Source organism: Charadrius vociferus, unplaced genomic scaffold, assembly GCF_000708025.1.
Source record: "Charadrius vociferus isolate BGI_N301 unplaced genomic scaffold, ASM70802v2 scaffold365, whole genome shotgun sequence".
NCBI lineage: Eukaryota > Metazoa > Chordata > Aves > Charadriiformes > Charadriidae > Charadrius > Charadrius vociferus.
The window spans coordinates 743,915-766,187 of NW_009648559.1; the positions used below are offsets into that span (position 1 = coordinate 743,915).

The 22,273-nt window shown below is 44.1% G+C and overlaps 1 protein-coding gene across 1 annotated transcript in view; it reads left to right on the forward strand.

Annotated features, from left to right (window-relative positions):
• The window catches only part of LOC104287443 (transmembrane protein 2-like), a 54,766-nt gene that overhangs the window by 26,700 nt on the left and 5,793 nt on the right, over window positions 1-22,273 (forward strand). The window contains exons 15-18 of the mRNA XM_009886152.1: window positions 7,558-7,766; window positions 18,620-18,802; window positions 20,757-20,970; window positions 21,724-21,825. Of these exons, the coding sequence (XP_009884454.1) occupies window positions 7,558-7,766; window positions 18,620-18,802; window positions 20,757-20,970; window positions 21,724-21,825 (708 nt within the window). The remainder of the gene's footprint in view (window positions 1-7,557; window positions 7,767-18,619; window positions 18,803-20,756; window positions 20,971-21,723; window positions 21,826-22,273) is intronic.

Below are 22,273 nucleotides of genomic sequence, written 5' to 3' on the forward strand. Positions count from 1 at the left end.
AAGGAGAAGAATGGTAAATGGGGGGAAAATCAGACCTCAAAATCAGATTGTGGTTTATTCCATGTTGCTCAAATTTCAACAAGACCTTTATGTGTGGATAGAGCATGCTGTAAATATGTGACTCACCACAGCTTCCACAGTCACCTGTAAGAAATCACAGGTGTCTCTCCCTGCTCCTTCACTTCTGAAGGATATTAATGTATTTACAAAAACGGTATCCAGGCCTGTTTTAAAGCTCCTACTTGGACGTCTTGCCAGGTCTCGTCTCTACTTGTGTTGAACAATCCAAATATTAAGACTGTGCGTGGAGGGCACACACAGCACCACGTGGTTTGAGGTTGGAGAGCGGGTACTGGGAGCCCTCACACAAGATGTGGCTTTTGGAGGGACCATTATGTTCTCCTGACCCCTGAGAGCAGCCCTGCACTATCAAATAAAGACTGCAGTGGGGTGCACTGCTGGATGTGGAAGGCAAGAATGGAATATGAAGTGATCTTGAAATAAGTTCAGAGTTCATGAGATACAGCAGGTGTTATTTATTTACTGATTCATTTATTGAGAGTCTTCTGTGCACTTGGGAGCATGCGGCAAACTCTTGTCTCATTGGGAGTCAGTAGGCATTGCCCAGACATCAGCAGTTGTGGCACAGGAGGAAACTCTGCCTGAAGTCACTGAAGACTGGGCACCATTAAAATTGCCTCGAGAGGAGCAGCCTGTCAGGTTTTCCTTTATAACATCCCATTTTGTGAGCATGGGGATTAGCAGAGCCTGATTTCCTACAGTTGCACCATAGGATGGGTTTCAAACCTAGACTCGTGGATTTTCCACATGGGGAGATTTCTGAAGGTGCTTTCTCTGTGGCTTCTCTGATGTGTAGTAATGTGAGGGCTTGCACTTCGGGTAGTCAGACACAACACTCTGCTCCCCTTTCTCCGAGGATCTTTATGCGTGAAACTTTTAGGCACGCAATTATCCTTGAGACCTCTATTCCTACGTAATATGTGCACAGTCAAATCCAGATTATGCATGTCTCCTTAAGCTAAAAAAATGTATATGCATTTGCTTTAGTTGCAGAGCAGAAAGCAGGCGTTGCTATTCAAGATTCTGAACGCTGGACTTACACCCCCTGCTTTGCTATTGACTCGGCAGAGACAGGATTGGGCTCCTATGAAACACTGCCATTGAATTAGGGTTGTGTGCTTGGCACTTACGTTTTGCTCTGTGTCTCTGGAGAAATTATATTCTCTGGTCTGGCAACCTAAGAGTTAAATTCAGAACTGTAAACAAGTAGGCATTTATATTTTTATTTCTATTAATACCCTCCCGGTTATGGCACTCTACATGGTGAGGCAGTTTTTCCACCATAGAAAATTTCCTTGGCTAGGTTTAGGCAAGCATAAACATTTGCTTCTCTGGGATCTGTTACTTACCAGCATTTTTCAACTAATCAGCATCCAGCAGGGTGAGTAAAGCTCATATTAAATGCTTCACTTTATGGGTTTTGGGTAGGGAAACATATATGTGTGCAGGGCAGAAGAAATTTGTCCCGTGCAGCAGAGTTTGATTTCATTTGGAGGGTATATATGTTGGAGTATTTCAGCTTAACCCTGGTTCTCAGCACCTTGAAAAAATGATGATTTGTTTGTGTGCTAAATTCTGAGTGTCATATTTTAGATCAAAAGCCTGAAAGAGTGAATCCAATTATGGAGAAAGATGGTTTGTTTGATCTTAGCAACCCTATTACAAAATCTGTTTTTCTTTTCCTTTTCATGTAGCTCTGGTAGACAAGAACTTTTATTCTTCCCTAGCGCAAGCAGGTGAAAATGTCCTTTCAGTTCAAGGAAAGACTGACTCTCAAATTACTGCTGATCTGGGCCCAAGATAGTCAGCCGAGGGATGGGCTACTTGGCGTGGAAAATGGGATCCAAGTCCTTCAGCTAATATAGCAGGCAAATCCTTTCTGAGCGAAGTGCCTAGAGTTCAGTTAATTCCTTTTTGCTCGGTTTCTTTCATTCACTTTTCATGCTCATCTTTTCCTGGATGTAATTTGCCCAGGAAAGGAAGTGCTTGGGGAAAACCTATTCCTCTGGCAGCATATCCAGCTCCACAAAATCCTGGGGACAGACTTTCCTGAGGGCGTTTTACTCTGGCAACTTGGGTTGACATTCCCACCTTCCTATGGTTTGTTCATTGTCCTTCCTCCTCACTGTCTCCAAGAAGCATCATGCCACCTTCCCTATGTGGTGTCTGAGACCTTCCCGCAGCAGGGAGCACTAAGTGCTTTGGCTCCAACATTGCCTTTCACTACCAAAAAAAAGGTTCTGGGACCAGCTTAAAATGATGAAATTTACACATGCAAGAACTATCAGGTCTTTTTGTCCTCCCCTTTTGATTCAGGAGCCTGTAGGGTTGGTCTTGTCCAAACAAGACCAACCCCTTTGCTTTTTAATGACAGCTGAAACTCTGATGTTGTAATGTAAATAAAATGAGGCTTTGAGGAAGAACACTAAATAAAGGGAGACTCACAGGGAAATCGCAAGAGTTGGCAGCACCACATCTTCTGGCAATCTCTGTGAGTCACTCAAACTCTGTCAGCAAGGTGCTGAGGTCCTTGGTGTCCCATCAGCCTGACTTTCAGCTGTTGCAAAGACCAGTAATAAAAGAAAAATGTAGGGAGAGGCTCGTTCCATAGTTCTCTCCATGTAGGTGGCTGAGATTTCCACTGGCACTGAACTGGAGACTCCTCAACACCTGCATTACTGGTTAAAATGTAAATGAGATTCCTCAAACATTTCTGATTTTTATATAAATTGTAAGACAAGTGCCTTGGCTCCCACTGGGCAGCTGAAGCTGTGCACTCACTGCTTCCTTGCAGACTTCGCAGCAACTCATCAGGAAAGGCTGTGAAACTTCTCTTTTTTGGTATTAGTCTTTATTAAAGTAAGCAGAGTTTTTGGCAGTATGTGGTATATTCTTTTATAAGCTTAAAAAGGTGTTAGACAGTTGTGAGACTGCCACATAGCTAAATTAGTGTCAGTTTTGAATTAACAAAAAATGGATGCCTTGCTATTATAAAATACTTTAAGAAATGCTATTGATTTTTCACCAGTTCGCTTAGTCACCACCTTACTGCAGGTGGCTGAAATAGAAATTATCCCACTCCTGTTAACTCTGTTCTTGTAGTGAGGGTGTGCAGTTGCACTGATCCTGCATGTCCAAGTTATATACCCTCAGCTGGTATTGTGTCTTCAATGCCTGCATAGCTGGCTTCGGTACTAACACTTCTAAATGTAAAGCAAGCAAGAGATGCGGTAGGTAGCAAACGGGGCTTTTCTAACCACAGGCAAAACCGTACAATGCCAGGGTACCTGCAATGCCGGAGGATTGCCAGCGACTCACGGACTGGGAAGAAGGAGAAGCTTGCAAGGTATTTTTCAGCTAATGGTGTCCGTATTTGGACAAAGAGGTCCGGTTTTGATCTCTGGTGTACACCGATGGAAAAATCAAAGTAGTTTTGCTGATGTCAGTGGCATCCTAGCACGTCTTAGAGAAAAATACTTTTTTTTTTTTTTTTCTTTCCAAAAGAATTTGAAAGACTTCACTTGGAAATTTTATAGAGAAAATGTATTGTCCTGGGAAATTAACCCTTTTTGAACAGTCAAACAAGCAGAAGGGGAGCAGTTATGTTTTGAGCTTCTCATTTTTAAGGCATTTTGCCCCAGTTTGATAGTGCAGCGGGACAAAAGCAATGTTAAAGAAACTAGAAAGCAAGCAAACCTTTTCTCATAAAGCAAGATTTTCTGTTCCAATACTTTGCCTATTGCTTATCTTCATACTCGCTACCCAGTTGAATAGCTGATCCCCCCTGAATTGTAAAAGAACTTATCTTCTCAGTTTCACAATCTACTTGGGAAAATTGCCATGTAAGCACAGGGAAATCTGACACATCTTTTTAGCATGAAGTGTTAGCAGCTAAAATGACAACTATGTCCATTAAACCATCCAGGCAAGTAGAGGGCTTGTGTTTTATAATGTTTTAACTAGCTCTTCTTTTCCTACCACATTAAGATGTCACCACTTCTCGTATTTTAAAGTATCTTTATGACCCACTTCCTTCTCTTAAATATTTCGATAGAGCTAACCAAAAATTATGGAGGAGTTGCTAAGGAAGACGGATTCTTTATTCTAGAGAAAATTCTCGTTACCCTCCTTTTCACTCCTATTCACAAGTGTTTTGCCCCTGCAAAGGTAGATACAAGGAAGAAAAGTGATAAAGGTTTCCAAGTTCAGTTCAAGTGAGTAAATGTGTCACAGAGTAAAGGCTGAGGAAGAAAGAGTCACCACATTGTGACATCCCAAGAACATTATGCTGGGACAGTGGCTAATCTTACACCTACCTGGGGCCGGTGGAGCTCAAAGGGTTCTTTTTACTTCATTCATCGCATTGGGAATTAAAAGCAGCCTCTTGGTGGATGACTGTTCTGGGATTTTTGTAAAGTAGTTGGTTGGTCTTGATTGCAGTCCTGAAGGGGTAACAAAAACCCAGTACTGGGTAGGACTGACATCAGTCAGCCTCACAGAAGGGAGTTCAGGGATTTCATGGACAGGGTTTAGATTCCCCTCTTGTCCCTTGTTCCCTCAAATGAGGTGGGAGGCCCAGAGGATGAATGAGAGAATGTGGGGTGCTGCTTTCTCTGCAGCTTGGTGTGTTCAGGAAGGACCAAGTCACCAGGAGTTCCATTCCAGAGCTGAGCCCAGTTGCTGCAGGAAACATCTCAGCCAGTCCTTGCTCCCAGCCAGAGTCCTGTTGACTTGGTGATGCTTCACCTGGGCAAAAGAGTCTCTTTGTGCAGGATCTAGATTGCTTGATCAGGGCATTTACCTACTGTAACCTCCTTTAGTCATAAACACTTTGCAAGATCCGCCTGATATGCTAGTCTATTTCTGTGGGACTGAAAATCACATCCTTGGTGGCTTGCAGTTCTGGCAGGCATTCACTCTGTGGCTACTGTTTGTCATTGCCAGAGACAAAGTCAATTTACAAATATTTCTATCTACACAGAAGTGGCATTTTTCCTTATTCTGGTACTTACTGTTGCATTCTCAAAACAGCTGTCTCCATTATTCCTTCATGTCAGACCTGTGACTTGGTTCTTAGGCACTTGGGGGAAAACGTTACCAACGCCCCTCTGACACGCTTTCCCCCATTATCTTATTGAACTACACTGCAAACTCTTCCAGCACTTTCTTGAACTCATTAACAGTCATTGTAGTGAGCAGCTTAGCCCCTCTCTCTCTCTCTCTCTTCTTTTTACACAAACACTTCAATGTATATAGGAATCTTTTGTTCTTGGTAGTCTATAATTTAGGAACTTTTGGGACTGACTGAATGCATTTCCTTCCTTTCTTGCCTTATTTTATCATCAGTGCATTTAATTTTGTAGCAAGTGTACAGTGGCTATCATGTTAATATTCTATGCTTGCTGGAGACATATATTAGAAGGAAATAATGTCAAAGTTTGCAGTGATAGGACAGAAACTCTTGACTTTCATCCAGAAAGACACAAGTGGGCTATTATTTTGCAGTATCAGAGTTCATTCCAACTGTTCTTTGTCAGAAAATGCTGTTTTGATTGAGAACAATTAATACATTGATGGGATTTCAGGTCTGAAGGGACCTTACTGATCACCTGCTCTGATCTCAGCACGTCCCCATCCGGGTGGGGACAAATGAGATTGAAATGTGGTTTATTGTGTTGTATATTACCGACTTCCCAATCATGGTCTGAACGTGAAGGGAAAATAAGTTTTCCTCTTCGGTTTCATAAATAAAAAAAGGTCTTTTATCAGACTGTAAAAATAATTTCTTCCTTGATCCATCATGAATGAGCAAATGGGCTGCTGCTCAGAGATGGTTTGGGGTGAGTTACTTGATCAATAGTTTCAGCCATTAGGAAAAAATTCAATTTAATGCAATTCTGGGATCCCCTTTAATTTTCAAGGGTCTGCAGATACTGCTCAGGATAGGTTCTCATCATTAAAGTGCAATGGTGTGAAAGAAGGAATGGACTGAATATCCAAGCAGCATTTACAATCACTTTAGGATAACTTACTTGACACAAGACCCACATTTTTAACTTGAGTGTTCAGCATGAGGCTGCTGAATTCAGGGGTGAGGTGAGGGGTAGGCAGAGATGGCCTGTCTGTTGGAGGTCCTGAGAAGCTCAAACTCAACACCAGGAGCAGCCACAAGCACAGAGTCCTTCTAAGCGTGAAACTGGAACTGGGAGCTGAACTGGCCAGAAACCTCAACTAAAATAAGCCCATACGTAAACCAGTGAGAGACAGTCTGTTTTTGCAGAGCTTGCAATCTGCACAGACGAGGAAGAGAAGCAGATACGGAGATGTGAGGGGCCAGTGTCTCGTAGCCCTGCGTTAGAAGGCGGATATCCTGATACATGGAGTCTCGCCCTCTCTGCTAGTCTTGGCTGTGCTTGTACCCTTGCCTGTGGTATTAAAACCTGTTAAGAGACTATTGCCTCCATTTTGCTCTACCTCAGAACCAGAAACTGAGTTTAAAAATAATTTTGCTGGATGGATGCTCATGTAGAACTTAGACTTTTCAGAGCTAACATGAATTTTTTTGTTGGATCTTTGAATTTCTTGATGCAAAGAGCACTATTCTACATGCAATAGGAGAGCAAAGGAAGCAGGATTATAGGTGTCCTCACCTGTCCTCAGCACATTTGAAACCCTTCAGGGAATATGACAAGCTGTCTGCTACAAACCCTGTGTGCCGAGACAGATTTGTATGACAAGTTGGGCATCCTCCCTTTGCACTGGGATGTCATACGGGGGGAAGCAGGTGAACATTGTGCGTTCAGCCTTAAAACTAATGTTTGCCACCTGAATTGGCCTTCATTCGAGTGATGGCAGACCAGAAAAAGCATACAACTGGAGTGTAGTTTTGTAGTTGGTCTGTAGAGTTGAATTACAGGCCAAGGGCATCTGTTGGTCCCTGCACAGAAGAGCTCTCTGTTGAAGCCTGTGGAACGTGGTATTTAGCCTATCAGGTTGTATAGTCAGGCCATCAAGTTTTAGCCCCCAAAATTTCAGCCTAGTCTGCTACTTGTGCGCAAAGATCTGGATTCCATTAGATAGCTGGACCTAATCCAAAGTCCGTTGAAATAACTCAAGAGTTTTCTGTATTTTCAATGGAATAAGCCTGTTTTTAAAGTGCAGCTATTTGAATTCATAAAAAAGAGTTACTTTGCGATATTGCCCTGATTACCCTTCTCCCTTAAGGTTTTGAATGCTGAACATTTTTATGGTGCTGTACAATTCATACCTCACTCCATGGTGTCCCCACGAATGGCTGCAGATGCTATTTCTGGTTTACCTTTTTTATTTGAACTGGAAATGTTTCAGTGACTTTCCGAATGTTCTGAGCTCTTCGTTGGCAAAAACTATTTACAGGCAACGATGATCAAATGCACATGTTATGGCTGAGCCTGGCTGGTTTAATGGATATGTTTGTCATTTTCCTTTCACCCTCAGCTTTATATTCAGGCCAGGCGCCCCGAGAATCTGACCTTATCCATTGCCAGAGCAGCATACCATTCCCATCCCTTGCGGTTGCAAGGCGTGAACAGAGGAGCACCATACCAGCAGTACCAGCCCGTCGTCATGCTCGAGGAGGCTTACATCATCCAGTGGGACGGCAGAGCACCTGAGGATATTATCCTGTACCCGATCAACTTCAACAGGTACTGCCCTATGGTGTTAGAAAATGTTCTTTTTCCGAAAGATCTGGAGCTGTTTCCCAGGTTATTCACAAGTGACCTTTCGAGTGTCTCAGCGTTTCCGAGAGCGCAGAAACAAGGTGTTAATGGCTGACACTTACTGATGACACGAGATGCCTCTGCTTTCACCTTATTCCAGCTTTTTTGATGTGCAGAGACATTTCTCTTTCCAGAAAGTTTTGAAACAGAATCCAAGTAAGTCCTGGCCTGCTGTCCCTGAAATCCCTCCAGAAGAGCTCTGGCTCTTGTTCGTTTGTTTATACTAGTTGCTGCACACATAATTTATCTCCCATATATATAAAGTGCAGAAATACATCAGAATGTGCACAGAGCTTTGCATCTTCTCTAATCCAAACAGCACTGCAATCACAGTTTCTTTTTACATCAAGTTTTAAAATGTTAGGACTCAGTACAGCAAAATTATAGGTTGTGCCATATTTATTTTCTGTGTTTTCTTCTAGCATTCTATAAAAGCGGGGTACATGCATTTTACGTACTACTTTTTTCCCTTGCAATCCAGCCAGCTCGGCAGTGACAGACATTGCCATGGTTTGCACAGATTTGTTTTTGCACAGATATGGCAATGGGATTGCAGGACTCTCTCCTGACGGTTGTACCAGTGCACAGCACAAGTAGTTTCACTGAAGTAAGAAAAAAAAGTACTAAAACCCATAAATGCATTTATGCTCCCATTATGAAGCCCTATGGGAGTGCAGCCAAGAAGGGCAATACTTCCTCTTTATACGTGCCCATTATAGCAAGTGTCATACCTGGTCCTCTTGATTTAAAGATGTAGTAGCTGTAGGGCCATGACTAAGTCGCTGGAGGAGCAGTGTTTGGACACTCCGGTCACAGAGGAATTACTAGAATTAAATCACTCTTTTCCGTATTAATATATCTTTGCGCAATTTAAGAAAGAAGAAAACCCATTAGTCACTCACGGACAAGCTGAGCTTTGCAGTTATTATCTGTCTTAAAATGATTAGCTATTTCCTTGCAATTGCAGAGCTAAATCTTCCGCTGGGTAACTGGTGGTTACTCTATCACTATGCCAATTAGTACTTGCCAAAGCTTTGGCCCACGGTCTTCAAGCACAGGTTCAAATTTGAAGGCAGCACTGTGTCTTTGGTAAAACTCGGCTTGAAGTTTAGCTCTTGTTCAAGCAGCAACTTAACTACATTTTACTATTGAAAACCACAATGTGGTTGCGGTTCTCTTTGTCTTGTGTGAAACCAGTTATTTGAACAGGGCAAAGGTTTGTAGATTTTTTTGATCCAGAAGCAGTTGGCAGAGTGTGTGTTTTGAAGAGCTATAAACAAGAAGCATACTGTAATGAAGTAGAAACCACAATTTTACTTAATTTCATTTAGAGCATCTTGCTAAGAAATAATTGGGAATGAAAAGCGTGGCTGCTGTGTGTACACCTCAAGCATGCTGGATGCTAGCTAATGTGAGACTTATGGCTGATGGAATGGTGATGGTGAAATGTCCAGACTGTATGCAAAAAAAATGGAGAAAGAAGATCCCTGTGGAAGGGTAAAGGAATTGAGGTGAGAAAGAGGATTTAGGAGTTTGAAGGAAAACAAATGCCTGTCTAAGCAGTTCCATGTATGACCTTTATTAAACATTGTATTCCAATCACTTCTGCAATGGAAGAAATCTCAGATTGTGGAGCCCAGAGTAATCAGGGTGAGAAAATCAGGACAGACTTTCACCTGTCTCAAGTGGCTTTATGTTTTGTTTGTTCTTTTTTAATCCAAAATGCTGAGTAGTCTGTCAAAAAACGAGCTCTTAACATAGTAACATCCGTGCAGAATATGTATGCAAACCAAAAGATGTCTGATGAACTTTAATAGAAATATTCTAGGATTAATAATTTCAGACGTAACCTGAGCGAACAATTAAACTATTTTTCATCTTGTCATTGTAAGAGGATGGATAGATATATCCGGGATGCTGCCTGTGCAGCGAGACAGCCCTTGTGCTTCTGCAGTGATTTGCTCTGCGCTGGCTAAAGGAAGGTCAGAGGGGAAATAAGGAATTTGACAGGGAGATGCGTACCAGCATTTGGAGTTCTGTGGAGGTCAGGCATAGCACTGATGTCGAATACTTGCATGATTAACGCTTTCCTTGCCTCTGAAGCACTGCAGAAAGACCTAATAGAAGTCATGCCAGTTCAGACGTCTATTAAAAGACTGGAACGTCCGGATTCCTGGGGTGGGCAGGAGCTGGTCGGGATGAATTCACATGACTCAGCTGAAATTGGCAGCGCTGCTTTCTGTGAACTGCGAATCTTGTCCAGTGAGTTCAGAGGCACCTCTCGGGTGGCTTTGCTCAGTGGAGGACACCAGTCAGAGCACATTCACCGAGCATATCTTTTTCATTCCATTGTGGGCACCTGAAGGCTTGCTGCCATGCTTGTGTCTTCCTCGCACTGATTCAAACCATGTTTAGAGTAATTCTGCAGTTTCTTCACTTCCATCAAAATATGAAGTGAAACCAAACAAAATCGCTATGTCTCCACGTGCTGCCGTCTGCGGCAGTGTGCTGCCAATGAGCTCTTTAACACGCGCCAACTTCTCTTCCAACGCGAGGTGTACTCCTCTGCATTTGTCACTAGCTGACCGGTGGGCAAATCTACAGCCGTGGCCGAGACCCGCAGGCTGTGCTTTCAGACTGCCGGGGAACATAGCTGTCTCAGCAGAAACGCCCTTATTAAGGTCCAGGTAGGGTTGTCTGCCTAACGGCTGGGAGTTTCCCTGTGAGGATGAGGAGGCGGCTGGGTAGGGTATGGATGCTTCTGGAAAGAGGTAACGCAGGACAAAGAACTTCTGAATGTTTTGGCAAGCGAACAGAAGGAGAACGCCGGCTGGAATTTTAATGACTGGGAAGGAAGCGTGTTCCAGAACCAGTCCAGATCTCCTGAAGGGTTGCTCTCAATGGGCATGAAGCGTGTGCGAAACCTTCGTGAATGGAGACCTCAGGCCCCTTCCCCACGGGCTTCCTCTCTCTGTTGGGGCGGTTTCCACCCCCTCAGAGCTGTTTGTGTGATTTCTTTGGGTTTTTTTCCTGCTTCACAGAAGTATGAGAATTATCTGTAAGACTGAGTTAAAGGCTTTCCTCAAAATGACTCTCCTGAAGCACACAGGCCCACAGAGAGCATCAAGCTTGTTCCAAGAGGGGGAGAGGCTGGCGAGCCAGGAGGAGAGGATGGAAAACATTATTTGGTTGCAAGTAAGTGCCTCCTTTCAGGTGCTGGAAAACAGTACAAAGATTAGCACTTCATACAGTAAGCAAAGTCAGAAATGAAGTCTTTCAATTTAATGACCCAGGCTCTGTGCCTGTGCAAATTTTCTAATCACAGAAGAAGCAAAGGCAAATACTATTATCAAAGGCACAGTGCTGTTCAGTAAATCAGCCAGGCTTCTTTGTGCTATCAGCAAATCTAAAGATAAGAATTAAATCTCCCCAAAGCACATATCTGAAGTATAGTGTAATAAGTTGTGTTGTTGAAGCAGCCTGAAAAGCAGTGGCAATTAGATGAAACATTCCTCGTTTTTAATGAGCACAGGCAAATATCTCTATACTTGGTCTGTTGAGGCTCAGAGGGAAGGGTTTTCCCTTATTAGGGCTCTCTGCTGTGATTCCACAGAGAATTCAGGGAAATGTGAGCAGCTAATAGTATAAAGAGCGTAATTCTTGTAGGTAGATTGCCACAGACCTGCAAGCAGGGGCTTTCCTTTGAGCTGCACCTCTCCAGACAGATGCTGCCTCCAAGGACAGCGCAGGGCAGCCTTCCCCAGGCTCTCTTCATCGGCACCCTCCTGCTTCACCTGCAGGGATACAGTGAGGCTCATAATATCGATGTTCTTTGGTGCCTTGTTGTTGGATCCTTATGAGAGCCTTTAAAAAAAAAAAAAGAATTGGCAGGGGAGGGCCAAGTTTCTCATCATCAGCAAGCAAAAGGGCAGATGTCCGTGTGTGTGCCCAGGAATGTGTCCAGCCCTTCTCCTGCCATGGTGTTTGTGCAGGGATGGGCACAGATGCACTGCTCAACCCTTGTTTTTGCTAGGCTGGAGTTCTGCACTGGGGCTTGTTATCATATTCACCAGTGAATAACTTAAATTACCTGAAAATTCAAGAGCCTGGCATGAGTTTGTGTCTAAATTCTTCATTAGCAGTAGTGGAGCGTTTGGACACTGGGTGATGTGAAGCCTCCAGGATGCTGCAACCCATCCGAGGGTGGAGATTTCAGTGCAAGCAAATTTAGGCAGCCCGTGTCTGCACTGAGACTCTGGGGGACTTGTTATATTTGTATTTGTCAGGGTTGTGTAGGTAGGTGTTTTTCCTACGGCTTCAATGCCAGTCTGATTCATACTTTCAGCTACTTGTCATTTTTGCGATTAAATTCCTCAGTGGTGATAAGGTCTGGAGGAAAACAAAGATAATGAGACAAGGCCAGAATGTGCTTGTTGCAGACTTGCCCAGTTTATAGATATTTCCTAAATTGTTTCTTTTTCAGATTAGTTCTAAATGAGCTTTTCCTCTTGCTTCCCAGATTGATAAATGCACAGGAAGGTAAAATTAGTGATTCAAAGGGGAGCTAACAGTTTAAGGCTGTGTCTGCTTTCTTGTTCGTGTACGTACATGAGTTCTGATCTCGATCCCCCGGATCTGGATGTAATACAAGTAACACCAGCACTATTTCCAATAATAATAAGTGAAGTGCTACTTGGGTTTCATAGCCTGCCCCTCCTGATAACATCTGTAATTCAGAGTTAATCATCCACACAACACAGAAGTCAGGAGATATATTTGAATTCCCTTCTGTCTATTTAAATCCCTTAAATTACCCACAGGTCAACCTGTGGATGAAAGCCACAAGATATTTTTTTTTTATTTTTATTTTTTTTTAAATTGGAAAGAAACTAAAACATTTGCCAGAACACCAGGTTGCAGATTGCACCATTTTAGTGCAGCTGGGCTGAAGCGGGTGCTGACACCGCCGGGTTGGAGTGAGCCTAAAGCCCCGTGTTTCCCTCCCCGCCAGCAGCCCTTGCTGCTCTCTGTCCTCTGCGGGTTGTCCTTGCAGCCGGCCCCAGTGGATTACGGAGGGGACTCCGAGGAGAAACGTCCTTCCCGAGTTGATCGTGTTACAGCGTGAATTAGAGCAATCTGAGCACCCAACAGTCCCCAGACTGCCGTGGCAAACCATGCTGCTTGGCACTTTGAAGCCTGGCACATGAAACCTGGAGGTTTTTCCTTGCTTTCACTCTTCTCCTGGCCCACAGAGTGGGGCTTGGGGCTCCTCAGGGCCACCAGCCTCTCCTGACCTGATGTGCATCTGAGGCACAGCAGCAGGAAAATAGAAAATACACAATAGTCAGCGACAGAGTACTTGGGAATACATTAAGAAAGATACAAATTGAATTGGGATGTGATTCCTCCACGAAAGCATGTAGGGTGGGAAAAAAGATGATAAGATGCTGTACTGTATTTAAATACAGGAAGTTCTTATTTTTGCTTGAATACAATTGTCTGTGAGCCAAATGCTGTCTGAGTCAGACCCAGGTTTCATGAGTCTCAGCAGAAGTGTACCTCAGGGCAGGATCCCTTCTATAATTTGTTGAGCTTTGCAAAAGCAAAACTCTTTTTTTTTTTGCCTAAGGACGCACGTGGGTAAAACCAAAAATTTTAATTTATATTAAGAGATGGCCTATGCTTTTGAATTTTTAATGGCATTTCCTAAATGGCAACATTTAGGAAAGGCATTTAAATCCCAATACACATAACTCTAGTTAGCTAAACACATACCTAACTTGTTACTATCCCGGCAGCAAGAGGTCTTCCAGAAAAGTCTATCCTTATTAACAAGGTCTTGAAAAAAACTGCTGGATGTTTGCCCAGTAGCCGTGTTTGTCATCGCGGGAGGTTTGGCTGTGTTTAATGGACTTGAGTTGAAGGCAGAAAATTAAAAAGAAATCTAGAAAAAGAGAAGGAGCGAGTGACAGCTGAAGGGAGCCGGTGGGACACGTTGGTTCAAGGAAAAGAGCTTGAACTGAAAGAAAGTGGTGAGGACATGGCCGAGTTCCTTATAGCCCTTTCTCCACTCTTCTTAGCACCTGAGAGATGTGTGGGTATTTCTCGCTCCATTTTCCCCACCGGTGATGCTGGTTGGAGAGGAGGTGGCTTGTCCATAAAGCAGGTTTTGTGCCAGAGGAGATTCAGCCCGGTGCTGGGCAGGTTGTTGTGAGGTTGGAAGATGTTTTTGGAGAGAAAAGACAGCTGTATCTTGATTGAGAGCAAGGAACATTGGCCTCCTGTGATTTGTTCTTGGGATGGGTTGGAGGCTGAATGGTGGCTTTGCTTTTTTTGTCTTTTGAAGTTCAAAATTCAGTCTGTGAGAAACAAACTTACCAAAGCAGCATGGGGGGATTTCTGCTTAGTTCCCATATTATGAACAGGAAAGTTTCAAATTCCCACTTGTCTCACTGCCTTTAAAAGTTCAGCTCACGTAGATGTTGACCAAAATGTCAGAGGGGTTGTTTTTAAGTAGGAGTAATAACAGTTGGGGTAGACTGAGTCACTGGATAAAAGTCTCGTTTTTTCGAGCTCAAGGAAAAAATAAGTAATTTCTAGTTGTACTCTACGGCATTCCCTCATTAGCTTACCCCAGATTTTCATCAGTGAGGTCAGGATTTGGACCGTGCACTTCCATGGTCATCAGCTACGTGACACACCATGTCAATAAACATGGTGGAGATGTTTTCTGGAGTAATATTCATCAGCTGAGAAGTTCCCTTAGCTAAAATACAGCCAGGACTGATGTCCAGCATAAGCAGCAACCCCAGCACTAGATCACACCCATTTGCCTGGGACTGATACTCCATCCGATGTAGTCAAGGGGCATGTTCTCAAGGGTTATTTGTCCTCTCCCAGGCGGTGAGAGCCCCAGACATGTACTCTTTCTAGGTTTACTCCGGCCACATCTCATCTCCAAGTTACATGACTCACTTCACATCCCACCGCTCACAAAAGTCTCCCCTCCTTTGCCTGCATGGTCATGTTTCTCTGAGTGACTTTGCCTTTGGGAGTTTGGGTTGAGCTGGGGGGGGTGTTCTGAGGGTTGTAAATGAGGTATGTATGTGTCTACGTGCAGATCAGTATCTACCACATGTCCAAGAACAGGAAACCTCTTGCCTGCTTTTTTTGCCTTTCTCTCATCCTTTTTTTTGGTTTTGCTTATCCCAGGAAGCCTGCTCATTGCCAAAACATAGGCAAAGTGTTACAAACCTATTCTTGATGTTTTTACTTCACCTGAAAGAGCCAGAACTGCAAATGCCAATATCCTGGTGAAAAAAGAAAGGCTTCTTGGGTTTGTTTCACTCAGCCATTTCCAAAAGGAAATAAACAGGCTAAATACATTCATAAAAATGCATGAAACACACAGTGGGGATTGTTGAATGGCAGTAACAGAGGGGCAGAAGTGTCAGGTTTTATACATGCTGGTGTCGGCAGACTCTCAAAAATCTTCCAAGTGGTGTTTGAAACCGTTAGGACCCACTAAACGCTGACTCTTTGCTAGTGCATATTGAGCTTTTCTCCTTCGAATGCCAATTTTTTTGGTAAAAACACGAAGGAAAATGTTGGCCTGATTAAGAACAAGAATGAAAAAAACAAAGAAGAATGTTCCTTACTTCTAAAATGGACTGAACTCTATAATTAGAAAAGGTTGTGGACATAGTTACTTAGTTTTGGGGTGAAAATATCTTAAATAGCTCAAGTTAGTTTCCTACATATGTTAATATGGCTTTCTCTTAAACTGACAGCTAATTCCAAAGTTAGACTTTCCACCTGAGAATATTTTTATTTGTTTCTCTTGCAAGAAACTCCTAAGAATGAAAGTCAAAAAAACCAAACAAGCCCTCTGTATTGCTACATTGGACAGCATTTTGTGTATTGATAGTCTGACTTCTGCCCCTTCTGTTTTAACTGATTCTTTCCCCTTTGTGCTGGTCTTTAAGCATAAGAGCATCTAACAGATGTTCCCACAACATTCAGGCGGGGGTCTGAAATTACTCTGAATTCATAATTTGGGATCTGCTATGAATTCGGTGTGTTTCTCTTCTTGCTGGTGCTGCGTGTGTCCCCAAGCCTCCGGGGCAGCTGCAGAGACCCAGGCTGAGGTGCCCGTACTGAGAGCAGCAGAACAAGGACTTATTTTTCTTATTCTGTCTGCAAATATCCACCCCAGGTTAGCAACTGGAAAATAAGGCACAACGGAGTGGTTTAAGCAGAAAAATGAAGCAGGAGCCACAGTTTATTGACCACCCTGAAAAAGATGAAGGCTTCCTGAACTTGAGAACCAGCCAGGAGGTCCTCGGTAGCCAGTGCAGTGGCTGAGGAAGGCACACGCACATCTGTTTTATTTTGAACGCCATCTCCGAGCCGCCCCATGCCTGATTACTGCTTGTTGCCTGCGGTTGCATTCCTCCCTCAGTTTTGGCAGTGGCTGGAGAAGAGGCACCTAACCCCCAGCCGCTGGCCAGCTGCGGGGCAGAGTCCCGGGGACCGTCCCGCCGTAGCGCTCCTGCTCTTTCTCTCTTCGCTTTTCCTGGAGATGGTGGAGCCAAGTTCAGCCACACGGCCAGGTATTTGGGAGGTTTTACGGCAGATTTTGTACAAGCTGGATGAACAGAACTGAAGTAAAGAGCTAAATAGGAAGCTGTTAAAATACCACTAAATTAAAGAGAAAATAACCACCTTATTCTTTCCTATATTTACATAAAAGATAACTTCTAATGCCTTCCCTTCTCACATCGCCTCCCAAGCCCTTTGTTGTGGGAATGCATTTATTTCCATCTCTTCCTCCACAAACTCCGAAGTAGGTGCTTTTCATTTGATCTTTTCAGTCTTGATATAATTTATTGCAACGTCTCACTCGGCCTGCTCATATGCACACTGGGCTCTAGCGCTCATATTCCCAAATGCTCCAGCGATTCAAGATGGTCACAGCTGTGGATTTTTTCACACTTTTTTTATTTTTTTATTTCACCCTCCAATTGCCTTTTCTAGTGCCTTTCTTGTTCCCTAGGGAGGTGGCAGTCAGCGTAGCGCGGCACCAAAGCTGGTTCCCAGCATCTGAGGGAGATGACAAACCCTTTTTGTGACAGTGTCTTCGGGGGATGAAATGTGCTAACGCAATGCAAATCGCCCTTATGAAACAGCCAAATGTCTTGGGACTCCGTCCTAAAAATATTCCACAAACATGGCTCTGGTGCATTTCTTTCATTTCCTCTAGTCGGAGGCCAAATCATCTGAAAATATATCCGTTTTCTAGCTGTTCTGTGTTATGACACAGCTGGAGTTGGTTAAAATCTAGAGGGCAGTATCTGGCTTAAGCTGATAGGTCTTTGTGCGGCTTTGATTTATTATTCTAGAACAGCCTGTCCCCTCTTCCATCCTGTAGATAGTTTTGTTTTAATGAGAAAACCAGAAAAAGACTGAAATAGCTTTGCTTTTGTGCTCTCAATATGTAATGTAAAGTAGAGGTCTAGGCATGCAGATTCCCAGATTTCTCCAAATCGAAGTGGTGTCCCCCCGTTTCTCACTCCGCAGGAGGGACGTGTGGTGGGTCATTTCAGGGGAGCCTTTGGAGAAACTTTGTCTTCCTCAGCTTTGTAGGGCCCAGAAAGACAGCCAATGAAGGTGGTATTTGTCTTTCTTTAAGCCAAATTTACATTCTTGCATTTTAACCACAAAGCCAGGTAATTAAGAGAACACATTTAAAGCCTGGATGCTTTCAGTAACATGAGGAAAGCTAACCCTGGTACTGGTTCAGGCCTTTTGGTGTGGTCCACTGAGCCACTTCAGAGGGTGGAAAGAGAAAAAATAATTAAGCTAATTATCCTGGTATTCAGGTTTTCTTTTCAAGCGTAAACTTCTTGTGGCTTCCTGCTTTGTACAGTACAAGTGCATCCTGCAGACAGGAAAGGGTGTTGGGTTTTGTGGAAGATCCTTCCCATCCGTATCTGAAGTGCACCATAGCTCCATCTTTTGCCTCTGAGTCGTGTGACAAAGGTTTCTAGTTTGGAACCAGTTTTTCTCACCATGAGGGTGGCGATGCAAATCGGGGGATAAAGCAAAGCTACGGGGGCAAATTTTGTAAATGTGCATGCTGAAATTGTGATACCCAAGGGTTAAAAGATGATTTAACTTTACCCTCAGTTATTCTAAACTGCTGTTGAAGAAAGAGCAGAGGAGAGGGAGATTTTAATGGAAACCATAATAATAAACTTTGCTGTAAAGTGGAGGAAGCAGGTCTCTTTAGACCGTGGCTCTGGTTCAAGTCAGAGATTACTTTCTAATTCCTGAATCTGTGCCCCCGGTGAAATGTCTGCTGGATGCTGGTTCCCTCTCCCACAGCAGCTCCGGATGAACTGAAACAAGCCCCGGCTGCCTCAGGAGACACGAGTGGGTATGTGACTGGTTGTACCGCAGCCTTATGGGGCAAGGAAGAGAAAATCTCTGGTTTTAAGCCATCCTGGCACCTGACTCAAAGTCCTCTGAGGTCAGCCGGGGTCCCTGGATCAGACCTTCGTAATAAGCAGCCGTTGTTTCCAGACAAAGCAAAAAAAATCTGATTTTCTTTGGCTTTGAGGATTTGTTGTGTTTTTTTTAAAGGAGGAAGAGAACCTCAAAGGACATTTCTTTCTTTTCCCCTGAAGACTGTACTCTTGGCTGCAGACCCTCTCCCGTACTCCAGCCCTTAAGTGCATTTTCTCTCTCTCTCCCTGCCTCCCCCTTTTTGCCCACAGAGGAGACTGGCTGCGTGTTGCCCTCTGCTATCCCAGGGAAACTGTTTTCCAGGTGGTGGCAGATATCTACCAGCGACGGACAGGGACGGTGCACAGCGTAAAGCACTACCTCGCCGCTCCTTCCCGGGCCAGCGCTCTCAACAGGACGGGCGAGCGGCTCTTCTACTTCGACAGAGCATCGGGGTGAGCCCTGCGTTGCCCCCGAGGGTCCCGCAAGGAATGGGCAGCAAACCCTCGGGGTCTTTCTCTTACCAGCCCCAGCACCTCTTTTCCCTTTCTCGTAGTTAAAAGTTGTGTCCATCCATCTTGCACGGTCTTTGCACCGATTTCAGGTGATAATGGATTTACAGGCTGGAGTACCTGGGTTAGGTGTGGTTCTGTAGCACTGAGCAGTGATTTGCATTGCCGTTAAGAAAATGCCAGATTTCTTGCCTGGACTTAGCTCCTTTGAGGCACCCCTGCTGCTCAGATTGCTGCAGGTGTGGGTCCGGTGTAAGTATTTGTTAAAATCTATTTTACCCCAAAAGGGCCATGAGAAGGAGCCCTCTTGTGACTGCGGCAGCTCTGAAACTGAGGTAGTTTGGGAAGTTTCAATTTTTTCATATTCCCATAAAGAGAGATTTCTAAAGTCATCACACTCTAAAAATTAGTTTTTGTAAAAAAAGGAGAGCACCATAATACATGTCTTATTTTGAAGGCATGAAGAAAGTTCTTGAGATCTTGCTCGACCTTTATAAGACTCTAGAACACCTTTGGTTAAAAAAAACATATTATGCAACTGTGTTTCTCAGTCAGCGAAAACAGTTAGGGAGGAAAAAAAAGTGTTTTGTGGTCTAACCATGGGTCCCATGACGCTTCACCTGACTAAGTAGCTGCTTCAGGAATCAATCCACAAGTGCCAGATTTGAAAATAAGATGGGATATATTTATTCATTCAACCATAACACATGAGCAATCGCATCCCGTAATGCCTTCCCTGCTCACCAGGCTCCTTGCTGATGGCCAGGTCTCTCTCATCACAGGAATTGTGAAATAACAATTTGCTAATTAATCCTCCTTTTCTTTTTTTTTTTTGTGTGTGTGTGTGTGTTAAAAAAAATATGTTGCCCAAATTCTGTAAACAGGTTGTTTACTACTAAATAGTGGGGAAAATGGTTACACATGTGGGTGTGTGGGGAAAGAGCCATTGGCTGCCAGCAGCCATCTGGACCTGGTACATGCAGATTGATGGGTCTAACCTCACTTAATTCTGGCAGTATCAGCCTTTTGGTTCTCTGCTGAATTCAGCAGTGATTTTTTTAGCCTTTCAGAGTACAGAAGTTAGGGGATTGGCTTTTTTCTTTTCCTGTTGTTGTTTTCCAGACTTTATTTCATAATGAGTGGGATGTTTCCCTTTCTTTTTTTAACCCCACATGCGGAATCCTTGAAAAGGAACCAAGCTTACTCATTCTTTCTTTCAGACAAATAGAAACAAATATTTAGTTTTAAAAGAAATAGAACGAAAAATCCCTTTAAAGCTCACATATCTTCTTGATCCTGGAGCTGAACTGAGCTGTTTATATAATTTCCTCAGCCTGAATTGCAGAACGGACACGATTGAAAACACACTTAGAACAGCTAGCTAAAAAAAAAAAAAGGACTCCAAAGGCCAGAAGACCTGGCTGCCTTTGGGCTTTTGTCGTGCATGCCTAAGGCTAAGCTCTGCCACGCAGAGAGCCGAAGGGGAGATGCTGATATTTCCAGGCAAACCCGTCTCCTTCTACACAGCAGCCTGAGCACCGCTGCTGCTCCTTCTCTGGTGGGATGCCACCGCGCCTGGGGGCAGCGCGGGGCGCCTGGGGCTGGAGGGGGGGTCTGCCCCACGCCGCGCTTGCCTGGTGAAGGCACCTGGTGTGGGCGTAGGGGCTGCGAGTGCCGCAGGTCTGGTCACAGCAGGATGAGAGGGGAGCTCGACCTGCATCTCGCAGGACCCATTTTGCAATGGCTGTGCCGTATTGCACTGGTCTAAGGCAGAGTTGGTTTGTGATGTTGGGCAACGGGGGGATAACGCAATTTAGCGAGTGCAGACCCTGCCCCTACTCGGCGTTTCCTCAGGGCAGACGGTGGCTCTGATCCCTCTGTTTGCTCTCATTTGTAGGTACCTGTTTGTTCACCTGCAAGCCCGCGAAGCTCGGAAAGGACACAGTTACTGCTCTCAGCGTGGCTGCGAACGTGTTAAAATCATGGCGCATATGTACCCAGGGGACTCCTGGAGCTGCGACCCCAACCCCTTCCCGCAGAGGCCAGCCGGTGCCCAGCGCCCCGTGTCCCAGCGCCCGGCTGGGCCGTGCAGGGCGTGCGGGGCCCCGCAGGTACCCACCGCATGAAACAGCATCTCGGGTTATGCAGAGTATGTGCAGCCACGTGAGGTCAATCTGTTTTCACAGCATACAAGGGAAAGCCGTAGGGAATTCCCACTGAATCTGCCCGGTATCATGTAACCCGTGTAGAAGGGAGGGGTTTTGCTCTGAAGTTCTGCAGCTTTTAGTACTGTGCCTCAAAGATAGCTTCAAAGAAATTGCTCACCTGGAAGCATGTGAATGTACATTCATGGCACCTTTTTTTTTCCTCATTTCTTTTTTTTTTTTTAACAAGAAAAAAAGGACTCTCGAGAGGGCTTAGATTGGATTGGCTTTGAATTCCAACGTACGACGTTGGTGCTGAATTTCAAACTGTGAAGCAGTTCTGGTTAATAGGAATAACTGGAAAATTAGAGCCAGCTTCTCTTCTCATTTACTGTAAATTCACCTCACTCGAAATCCTGTTGAATTGTTTCAAGCTCATACAAATTTGCACTTGAATTTATAGCCGGGCAAATTATATGAAATTCATATTCAACTTTTAAACTTACTTAGTGGCGGAGTGACCATCAGAGGTCCCTTCCAACCAGCATTGATCCTTTGACTAGCAGTGCCTTAATAATAAGGACTTAACTTGTGAACCTGGATCACAGTTTGAGAAAAGAATTCTCAAAGTTTTGTGATCATATATATGAGCACTTGTACCTGGTGTCATTTTGTTGATGAAAACCAGTTTTTAAGCTTCTGTCTGTGGTGTCATTGCAGCTGGCTGTCACTAGCACCCCCTCAGTCAAGTATATAAGGATCCAGATCCAGTCTCTCAGCAGGGCAGACATACAAAACCACTTGACATCTGCATTCATTAAGGTATGTCGTGTTTTACCACATTTGAAATGTCGATAAAACTTTATCTCCAAGGAAAGTTACTGCAAAATCTTGCTGAGCCTTGGCGGAAGGAAATGGGAAGTTCCCCTGGAAGAGGCAAGTGCATTGTTCTCCCTTACAATTAACTCTATTAGAGTCACTGGGAGTTCGTATTCTATTCAGATGAGGATTTGAGCCCTTGGGAAAAAAAAAAAAAAAGGTTTTTTATCACCTCAGAAGAAGAATTAACACCACTGCTCTAATGTAGAGGAAGCGGGGGGGGGGAACGCACCAGAAGTCATTGTTTACAAAGGATGTGGGGAAAAAAAACAAGTTTGTTTTTCTGATTTTCTCTGCTGGCACTGCGCTAAAAGATAAAAATAGCTATATTTCATTACTGAAGGGGTTTGGAGCTGTCAGGTTGTCCCTGTGTATGCCTTGTATGTCTGTC